This window comes from Haliotis asinina, chromosome 7, assembly GCF_037392515.1.
Source record: "Haliotis asinina isolate JCU_RB_2024 chromosome 7, JCU_Hal_asi_v2, whole genome shotgun sequence".
In the NCBI taxonomy this organism is placed as follows: Eukaryota; Metazoa; Mollusca; class Gastropoda; order Lepetellida; family Haliotidae; genus Haliotis; species Haliotis asinina.
Genome location: NC_090286.1, coordinates 134,787 through 146,600, shown reverse-complemented (window position 1 = coordinate 146,600; position 11,814 = coordinate 134,787). Strand labels below are relative to the sequence as shown.

Sequence of the window (11,814 nt, the reverse complement as noted above, 5' to 3'; positions counted from 1 at the left end):
ACATAACATGCAAATACATTTGCCATTACAGACCTTAATTTATAATGCTGAGTATTTACTCCAGACAGGTGAAATGCCAAATTTGAACCTTTGTTGTGTAACCGAAGTGGTGTTACTACTAATTACACCTGTTATAAATTCACTAATTGACAATCCAGAGAATGATGACAAATAACAGGTGTAGGTTTACACCATCAAACGCGAGTTACAGCAAGGAAGATGTAATCTCTGTGTCGCACGCAGCCTGAAAATACTTATGGGACGAAACTGTTTTCAGGATACCAACAGAATTTCGTTACATAAGGAATACACACAGGCATTTGCTGTGTACTTGGGAAAATAGGTGAAATAAGGGGTTTTTTACGTAAGAAAATTTTCAGATTTCTCTACCAAAGGCAAAGTCAACGTTTTTTGTTTGTTAACGAATTCAAATAAATCAACTGTGTGTTTTTATTAGCATAAATAATAAACCATTGTAGCTACCATAGCTACCAAAATTTACGTATGATGCTTGCTATCACAGCTGAACCAACACTCAAAACTACCTATATATAAAGCTTTGCAATCTTCCGTACTGAAACAAATGGCTTGCTATGTGCCTGTAGACATCATATTTTCATGTAACATGATTAAATATCGAGGTTAAAAACACAGAAATAGGATCAAATTGGATCAGTATACGTAACTATACCATCTAAGCATCCGAAAAGAACTACACTGCTGGGATATTTGGTTACGATCAGACAAGGAATACAATGGATATTTTTAAACAAATGGCATATGATGGGCATCCGGCCTCCTGACTGTTTAGGTGAAGAAATTCTGCTAATACGGACAGGAGCCCAGTTCCTTTGTCCGTCACGGTGGAAGGAGCGGGCGCTGACCAATTTGCGGTTTGGTTTCGTAATTAGACCCTTGGCGAGAAACATTATTCGCTCCGCATCAGTGCCCCTTTAAGTTTGAGACATCCGACATGGGCAGGTCACCTCATACCACCATGTAAGAAAACATAAGAACATGTAGATTCCATGTATATTTATTTGTACATACATATCTACTTACAGGGATGCAATCACAGACGATACAGCTCGTTACTGTTTCCAGTTTGAATAATACAAAAATTGGATTTATTCAACAAAGAAACGATGAATTCTGAAGCGCCAGACTGACAGACATTTGGTTGTGGCATGAAGTCAATGCATGACCTTGTAACAGTTCCCATCATTGGATTCTGAGTATGTTTTGATTCCAAACTTTAATTTCCCATCAGTAGTGTTTATTCACAACAATGATTCCTACCTAATTAATTCCATCTTATTTAATCCTAATTAAATAACAAACACCTTCAACTCAATTAACCCTAATTAATCTACACTACTACATACCTTTGATTCATGTTGTGTGTAATAGTGTGGAAACTGAAACAACTGTAGTTCTGAGGGATACTTGCCCATGAAATGTAGTTGAACATACAGCTTCTTTGCAAATATCAAGTTAACAGGGCAGTTTTGCTCATTACTACCATGACATTACATTCAGACATCCATATGGTGTTATCCCAGTTTGACACAGAAGTGTCTGACTGTAATGTTACATTAACCATTCTCACATACTTGTAATCTCTAATCAAACTAATTTCCTTTGTTGTCTTTGTGATGGTTGGAGTTGAGGCTGTTGTACCTGTAGTCAGAGTGAGGGTTAGGGTTAATGTTAAACACCACTGATATAAGAGTGAGGAAAAGGGTTAATATCGAACACCACTGATAGCAGCATGTATAATGTTTTATCTGTTTGCTGTATGACTGCAGTCTGTAAGTAGTCTGATATGGATCCTACACTCCACTGACTGACACCATGAGCATACTCTGTGTGATACAAGAATATGCATTAACCAAATCGGCAAGTTGGATGAGCTGGTAACATTTGCCTCCTTCGTGGCAGCACAGAACCTCATGTTACAACAACAACATGACTGACTAACCAGTATCGTGCCACCTTGGACACCAGCATAAACAGTAGTCAGCTTGAAGATGGCTTCAAAATATCACTGGCCTTTCTTGTATACTGGGTACCCGGCAGGAGATGGTTTTGTGAACAACCTTGTCTGTAACAGGCAGCTACTTTCACAGACCAATGATGCTTCAACCACAGTAATACATGGGTAAATCTATTGACCAGTTTCAGTGACATTGATGCAAATGCAATATCAATGCTGTGGCAAACATATTTTGTTATTTTGGAAAAAAAACAGACTGGTGAAGAAATAAAAAAAATCAAAAGCCTTGTGGCCAGATAAAGGATGTTAGAATGCCAGGTCTCACATTTCTCAAATGCTTAGTCACAGTAATTAACACACTAGTATATCATGTAGCTTTCTTCACTGCCTAAACATAGAGGGTAGCTAGGAGATTAAGTAGACAACAGTTCTTAAAGAAAGGGTTCAGTGTATGAAGCAACACTTGAAGTCAATGGCTCCTATTACTCAACTTTTTAAATGTCGCATGCGCCGTAAAACACAACTTTGCAGATTCTGATACCTTTTGGTATTCACTTACTGAAACAAATCATCAAAAATACCAATTCCACCTGTAAAGTTGAAAAAAACACACGATGAAATAAAGCCCACAAAATTGGGATTCCCTAGTTTTCTCCCAGTGCTGGGGGAAAAAGTGGTGTCAACATCCATGCTGCGCTGCGCTCATATGGCATGTGCAGTGGAGTCTGAAACAGTATGGCTGCCCAGAGTATGAGGTTGTGATCAGTAGTCTAATCTTGGATGTGTACACAAACAAGTAATTAATCTACTCATTACAGTAAAAAAACCATGTTCACTGTGATAAGCAGCCTCTGTCACACAGAAAACTCAATTTTTTTGTTTATTCACACCTGTATGTCTGCCAGAGACCTGTATGTCTGCTAGTGACAATATTCAATGCACAACTTCAATCACTAACCACATGCAATTTGAAATCAACATTTACCAGGTTTATACACCATAAACAAAGAGCTGTACTGGCAAATGAACCAGTGGCCAATGACAAGGCATTGTTACACATGAGTGCACATCCACCAGCTCTGACAGGCATGGGTTCGGTATTGGGGCTGCTTTGTTTTGAGGAGGGTAGATCCAAGTACAAAATATTGCACTTTTGATTTGCGATTATATGCTTATAAGTTTGTTTCTTTATTTTTTCTTAATCACCAATGCAATGCATAACTCATGAACAAGTGATAACTGTGTTTTAATTATGCTTGAGTTTTGGGCTGCAGGTGACCTTTAATGTAGAAAGAAGGAGGGGTCCCAACATTCCTGACATGGGAAGGCATTGAGCACCCTAGGATGCTGCTAGTGGTTGAGTCAGTATCAGCTGTCAGATGTGTAGTAACTGTTGTATAAACTATTCCCCCTTTCACTTCCATCTGTGGTGCACTCTGTGTCAAAACCTAAGACACCCTGGTCTTTTTCAGTAAACTCATCATAAATACTGGAATGTGTGACTTCCCCGGACACATCATCAACCTCACCACTGTATGACTCATATCGCACATGCTGAGGTGAGTTCTCATTGGCCAACCAGATTTCCCTTCGCTCTGATTGGCTGGAGGAAAGGGAAGCCTCATCCTGATTGGTTGTTGCTGCTCTGACATCTGACTCCCCTGGTTGTGACGGCAGATGTTTCCTGGTGGGATCCTGTCCCCAGCTTAAGACTCCCAGGGGTTTGTCTCCAGGGCAGGTCTCTTGGTGTGTTGCACTAAAGGCCCTCCACCCTGATGTGTCTGACGATGGCAGGTTACTGCTGTCGGCCAACCATCCTGTACTTCCACTGGACTCTTCATCATCTAATGTGGGTCCTGAGCTCCCCTGCACAACAAGATGATTGTTAGTTTCGGTAATTCAGTGGTGCATCATCTGTTGTTTATGGTGGTTACAATGATAGGACTATCCACATCTTCAGACATGGCTCAACACACATGATTCCGTTCATGAACTACCTACATATATTGATATGTGGGGATTACCCACATCTTCAAACATGGCTCAACACACATAATTCTGTTCATGAACTACCTACATACACTGATACGCTGGCACTACCCACATCTTCAAACATGGCTCAACACATATGATTCCGTTCATGAACTACCTACATATATTGATATGCTGGGACTATCCACATCTTCAAAACATGGCTCAACACACGATTCTGCTCATGAACTACCTACATACATTGGTACGCTGGCACTACCCACATCTTCAGACATGGCTCAACACACATGATTCTGTTCATGAACTACCTACATACATTGATACGCTGGAACTATCCACATCTTCAGACATGGCTCAACACACATGATTCTGTTCATGAACTACCTACATACATTGATACGCTGGCACTACCCACATCTTCAAACATGGCTCAACACACATGATTCTGCTCATGAACTACCTACATATATTGATATGCTGGGACTATCCACATCTTCAAACATGGCTCAACACACATGATTCTGCTCATGAACTACCTACATACATTGATATGCTCGGACTATCCACATCTTCAGACATGTCTCAACACACATGATTCTGCTCATGAACTACCTACATATATTGATATGCTGGGACTATCCACATCTTCAAAACATGGCTCAACACACGATTCTGCTCATGAACTACCTACATACATTGGTACGCTGGCACTACCCACATCTTCAGACATGGCTCAACACACATGATTCTGTTCATGAACTACCTACATATATTGATATGCTGGCACTATCCACATCTTCAAACATGTCTCAACACACATGATTCTGTTCATGAACTACCTACATACATTGATACGCTGGCACTACCCACATCTTCAGACATGGCTCAACACACATGATTCTGCTCATGAACTACCTACATATATTGATATGCTGGGACTATCCACATCTTCAAACATGGCTCAACACACATGATTCTGCTCATGAACTACCTACATACATTGATACGCTGGAACTATCCACATCTCCAAACATGTCTCAACACACATGATTCTGCTATTGAACTACCTAGATATCAACTTACACTGATACCCTGGAACAGGGCAGAAGCAATATCCTGTTGTCTTTGTTCTTCTGGGTTGTGACCAATCTGAAAACATTAAAATGCATAGTTGCATTACATGCATTTGAATTAACAGTGAGCGAGTGAGTGAGTTTAGTTTTATGCCACACACAGCAATATTCCAGCTATATGGTGGCGGTCTGTAAATAATCGAGTCTGGACCAGAAAATCCAGTGATCAACAACATGAGCATCGACTGCACAATTGGGAATCAATGACATGTGTCAATCAAGTCAGCGAGTCTGACCACCCGATCCCGTTAGTCGCCTCTTGCGACAAGCACAGTTGCCTTTTGTGGCAAGCATGGGTTGCTGAAGGCATATTTTACCCCGGGACCTTCATGAGTCTTGAATTAACAGGACCTTGTGTTAGTCATAAAGGGACACTGATCTTCTGACCTAACTCTAACTGTAACACTGATCTATGGCTTATATTGAGCTGTAAAACTCACACACTTGTCACACTTGAAGTCTGTATGAACGGAGGACAGAAACTCAGAGATAAAATTTATGCGCATATGTGCATATCAAAGGGCATGAGTTAATAATTTCTTCAACCTAAACAAGCAAATGAAGGAGGTCCATGATTATGGTGTTATCAATACCCTTGACAGTTTGAGTCTCATGTGCACATCATGCAATAGTGTCCATGCTCAGCTGTTATGGTCATGTTGGGTTTCACACCCTTGTGAACTGAAGCTGCCACTTTCCTCAGTCTGGTGCAGACTGCTTCCAGATTATTCTCCTGCAGATGTCTGATGTCTGCAATGAGACTTTCAGTGCTTCTTCGCAGCATTTTTCTGTCCTGCTAGAAAGTTGTTGTAGCTTGCCGTGGATGTCTCAGGGAGCAGATGCAAACTAGATGCCCAATGAAGCTGTGACCATGCAAGGATAGCATGTCTTAGGACTTCAATGTCTGGGTTCTTGTCTTGCCATCTGATGCCAAGGGTTTTTCTGAGGAGAGTGGTACTGCATCCTTGTGTAGCATAGGTTGACCATCCATGTTTCACAGCCATAGAGGAGTGTGGTGAGAACTATGGTCCTGTAAACACTGATGTTTGTCTTGAGGGAGATGCCTCTTGGTTCCCCATGCTCTTGTGGAGTCTGCTGAAAGTATGCTTTAGTCAGTCTGACATGTTGAAGGTGGGTGAACTTGTCCACCTCAAATTTGATAAATTTATCCTAAAATCATGAGTTATTTCTCTTTGTGAGGTATCACATAATAAATAATGGTGGACAGTTTTGTCTCAGTTTTTCTCTCTTCATCTTGTTATTTTCTACTGAATGTTGGTTTTTAACGATAAGCTAGCTAAAGAGATCTTAAGGGCAATAAACTTGTCACAAAAATGTTTTAAATTTGTTTATCGGACTCTAATGCCTTTGCAAATTCCTATTTCCACAGTTTCAGAACACTGTGCAACTGATAATATTCCCGCTTGCCTTAGGCAGATCCATATTTTCAGAACACAACATAAACTGAACTGAATCATATAACTCATACACTGAGCTACACAAGTTGTCTGTATCTTCTGTCCCATGTACTGATGACAGGGCAAGGAAGTTAGTTCTTTGCTTTTAAGTGCTATCTGTATCTGAGATGGACAGCAGCATGTTTTACCGATGTCAAACCTTGTCCAGCTGAAGTCCACAGCAACTCTAATTCTGCTTGATGAAGGGGTTCATATACATCACTAGTCGAACCATAAAGATATCTGGTCCTTATGTCCTCAGGTGACATAAATATTCTGCAACTTGAGGGTGAGTGACCTTAATTGCTGAGAACCCCTTCAGTGATGCATGCTAGTAACATTCTTCCATTTGTCAACATTATTATGAATAATATATAGAGATTTATATAGTGCCAATATCCAGATAAGTCCTGATCAAAGGCGCATTCGTATGAGTCTGACAACAGTCACTCAGAACTGTAGTATGATTTGAAAAAGAATGTTCTTAACATTCTTTTCAAAGTCCAAATTTGCTTTTCACTTTTACTGCCAAATGGGATGGTGTTCCAAAGCACAGAACCTGTTTTTGAAAAATGTCTATCTCCAAATGTCTTTGTACTCATACGTGACACAACTAGTAGCTAATTTGTTGATGTATAATGGGCCAATACCGTGGCAAGGTTGCATACCAGCATAAGAATGTTAACTTCTATCCGTTTGACTATTGTGAGCCATTGCAGCTACACTAGAACTGGAGTTATGTGCTCATATTTGCCAGTTCAGGAGATAAGCCCAGCAGCTACATTTTGTACCCGACATAACCTTGCAATTCAGTGTTTTGGCAACCTGAATTACTCTCAGAATGCCAGCCTTTTTACTTGGTTCTATCACCAATTTTGAAAGCAGGCTGTGAGAGATTTTACAAATTGGATTTTGAACTGAAAATGAGATGCTCCGTGTGTTTTTCAGAAAGCTGATAGCCATCCATTAATGGATATCAGAAACACATTGAGATATCACAGCATAGGAGAATTCAGCTGATGGTTTACTTTGTGGTCAAAATGATATGTACAATTGGGTGTCATCGGCACACAGATGGAATTGATTATGTTTCCAAAATGACATCCCCCAAGAGGTCAAGTGTACATAGTGAACAGGATCAGACCAAGGACTGATCCATGCCGAACACTGAAGAGAAGTTCTTCTTTCTTTGTTGTTGTGCCATCAATGTGAACAGATTGGTACCGTCCAGAGATGCAGGACTCAATCCAAGATATAAATTTGTCGGTGGTACCAAGTCTCTTTTCCTGTGTATGAAGAAGCACTCTATGGTTGACGGTATCAAAAGCAGAAGAAAGCTATTGTACCGAACTTCTGGGGCATCCATACTTTGCCATGGTTCTCCAAAGACTGTGTCAGGCCTCGGTCAGACTGACATATGTCATGTACAGGTCACCATTCTGGTCCTGACTCTTCACTTGGAGCTGTCTGGCAGTGAACATCACGTAAAGATAGATCACAGAAGTGTCTTTAAAGTCTTGTGGAACAGTCTGAAACAGCTGGTGACGTTTCTTTGCCACAGCTGTAATATCTTCTTTATAGACTTCAGTGGGGATGGATTCTGCATCAGGTTCTTTGCTAGTGAATAGCAGATTGATCTCTTTCCATATCTCTTCAAAAGTTGGTACAGAATTCAGCAACTCATCCAAAGAACCTAGGGTAGCCGTTTGATGCCTTCATGAGTGAAGCAGCAGGGAAGACTGACTACGCTGTCCAAATACTCCGTCCATTTTTAAAAAAATATCTTCTTCACTGCTGACCCATCTGTGTTGATGAAGGGTGATGAACCTGATGAACCTTTCAGCCCATCGTAGAGGTTCTTCATGTAGTTTCCTATCTGCAATGTCTTGGATCTCATGGATCTCATCACCTTTGTTGCTCAGAATGATAGACACACAGAGGCAGGGAGACACAGGCAAAGACAGAAAGATACACATATATAGAGGCAGACTGACAGACATAGACAGAAATAGACCAATAGTCACAGACAGAATGAGATGGTGTTATTACCTTTGCTTGATGTTCTGCTTGCTGGTGTCTGACAGTCTGAGAGGGGTCAGCCTCAAGGTAGCCCTCCCTTCCCCACACCCGCCTCACACCGGACATCTTCAGGCCAGTCTCTCTGAAACACAGTGGTAGTACACACTTCCTGAAAACTCCACTGTGAAGTCTCAAGTTTCCATGAAGAACAAAAATATCATCAACATTAACGAGAGTCGACAGATTCTTGTCAGATACAAAATTGTTCTTGAGTGACAGCTTTAAGGCAGATATTTTCTATGTTTATTTCACAACACAACTTGTCATAACATCGATTAATAGGATTGAGCAAATGTCTTCTTTTCACACTTCCTTGAAGGACTTATCCTTGACTCCCTCCTCCTCATACAAAGTAACGACAGTAGTACGTCCATGTTAATGAAAGAAGAGTTGAGATTGATGCTGTGTTTTGTTTGTGGAATGTGACCCATGGCACCTGCATCATTAGCAGTCCTGTTGCCTCTTACCCTGTCTTGTCAGATCCCTCAGACAGATTGGAAGTGAAACTGTACTCTCTCAGTGAAGACCTTGGGGAGTCATACTTGGCAGGGGAGTCAATCCCATGGTAGAGAGAGCTGTACCTTTCTTCAGAGCTAGCATCTGTTAGAGAAACAAAGCCCCTGAAACTGCCTTCCTTTATGTGGTGATTGTATGTATCTAATGGTGACCTGTATCTATCTGATGTTGACCTGTATCTATCTGATGTTGACCTGTATCTATCTGATGCTGACCTGTATCTATCTGATGGTGACCTGTATCTATCTAATGGTGATCTGTACCTAATATCTATCTAATGGTGACTTGTATATAACAGATGGTGACCTGTACATAACAGATGGTGACCTGTGTATAACAGACAGTGACCTGGATATATCTGACGTTGACTTGCATCTATCTGATGATGACTTGTACCTAATATTTATCTATAACAGATGGTGACCTGTACATAACAGAAGGTGATCTGTATATAACAGATGGTGACTTGCATATATCTGATGGTGACGTGTACCTATCTGATTGTGACCTGAATATCTGATTGTGACCCATATATTTCTGATGGTGACCTGTACATAATGCATAGTGAGCTCTATTTATGTTGTTGACCTCTATATCTCTGATAGTGACCTGTATATAACAGATGGTGACCCACATATATCTGATAGTGACCAGTATATGACAGACGGGGACCAGTATATAACAGATGGTGACCAGTATATAACAGATGGTGACCTGAATATCTGATCATGATCCATATATATCTGATGTGACCTGTATATATCTGATGATGACCGATATGTATCTGATGTGACCTGTATATCACTGATGGAGACCTGTATGTAACACATGGTGACCTGTATGTATATATACAGTCATCCCTCGCCACAACACCGGTCTTGGGGTCCATGTATGACCCCCCGTGTTATTAGACATCCGTGCTATTTAACCTATTACAAAATGTGGAACAAAGGCCAAGGAAGATCATGCTTTCCAAGGACATAACATAACTGCTATTTCGTGTATTGTGCCTAGTCCAAACTATTTCGTATCGTTGAGGGTGAAAATAAACAAACTTTCAAAATAAAAACATATGTATGTACGGGAAACTTGCAATCAAAAATCCCTAGACATGATAATTTAATTGTTGTTCCTGCAATGCCACCTGTTACTCAACTAAGCTGGAAATGGCGATCAGCTGTGTACAGAAGTTTTGGTCCAATGTACTCGTTACTCAATTACAAATGATCTGATAATATTACATCAAAGAATTTCTATTCCATTATCAGAATATTTTATATAGTAAGCAGTTATTGTAACAGATTATTATACATTGCTATCGGATAAGTATATAATGCATGTTTTCTTGAAACATGTTTAGCATAACAATGAACACTGGCCATTACCTGTCAGGATACATTTTATGTAGGAGATAGTTTGACAAGTCACCACTGACTTTCCACGGTACTTTGTGAGAAACAAACTGTTGGCCATTTGATTGTTGAAACTGACTTCAATGAGTCAATAACGTGGGTCTCGGAGTCCATGGATAAAGAGACTGTAATCTGTTAGTGATTGCTAAGAATAATGTGAAACTGGTGCTAGCCTGGTAGGCACAAAAAAGGGACCCTCATGAATGTGGTAAGCGGAAGTTTTACGCGTATGGAATGTGATAATGCCATTCTTTCACAGTGTCTCCGTTGTTCCGTTGTTTCTGTCAACACTTTCAATGAATAAAAATGGGATTGAAGTTAATGAAAAAAATTGTGTTTTCTGACACCATACGTTCTCTGATGACTGTGTTTATCCGCGCTATAGCACGGTGTGTTCATCACAGGAAACATTGTAACTGCTCAACTGATATGTCTTGTCTTCTATACAGTTAGATCTACTACAATATTTCACTGTTGGTATCATTATCATTGAGAAAACCCTGCATGTTTTAAGCATCTGAAAAACAATGGATATGTACAATAAACACTGTCAGTTGCCATCTGCATTGAATTACTACGTTTTTTACGTTATTTTCCAGAGCGCTACAGCAGATTTGTTGATGAGCTATTTTCGATTTCGTGAAGGGGTGTGATCGTAGTTCAACATTTTTTTTTTATGAGAGCCACGGATTACCCCGCGGTTTAACCAAATCCAGAGTATCGCGAAGCGCGTTATTGCGAGGGATCACTCTCTCTATATATGCAACAATTGATGTAGTCCTGTCACACCGACATTTACTTAATCACTGAGTATGACAACAACAGCTTGTTGTGCTTGACCAGATGAAGAGAACTGACTGCACCTATTATTGTGAAGGTCATACACCTTTGTTTTTTGATTGTTAACATTTTGGAGCAGCCATGACAAGCTCACCATTTGACATCCCAGTATCAAGAAATTGTCAACTTTCATGAAAAAAGAAGTTACAGATGGTTTAATGTTTCCGATGTATGCACACTTTGCATGATCACAACATTTATAACATTTTCTGCTCCCCTATTTGATGAAGTTAACTTGACCTGACCTTTGTGCCAGTTGACCTCCCAGGTCAAGCATATGGAGAGTAGCTGAGGTCAGGCTGAGCAAGCTGTAGATCTGTTATGTCACTTTGTATCACAGACTTCTGACCTCTAACATGGGGTCCTGGCCAGGACTGCACCTTAGCCTG

General features: G+C 40.4%; 1 protein-coding gene across 1 annotated transcript in view; it reads right to left on the bottom strand.

Annotated features, from left to right (window-relative positions):
- Positions 1-1,020: 1,020 nt before the first annotated feature.
- LOC137291492 (AP-4 complex subunit epsilon-1-like) overlaps positions 1,021-11,814 on the bottom strand; it is a 92,167-nt gene continuing 81,373 nt past the window's right edge. Inside the window, exons 17-20 of the mRNA XM_067822851.1 lie at positions 9,125-9,257; positions 8,628-8,739; positions 5,072-5,137; positions 1,021-3,862 (exon numbers count right to left, since the gene is read on the bottom strand). Of these exons, the coding sequence (XP_067678952.1) occupies positions 3,365-3,862; positions 5,072-5,137; positions 8,628-8,739; positions 9,125-9,257 (809 nt within the window). The 3' untranslated portion in view covers positions 1,021-3,364. The remainder of the gene's footprint in view (positions 3,863-5,071; positions 5,138-8,627; positions 8,740-9,124; positions 9,258-11,814) is intronic.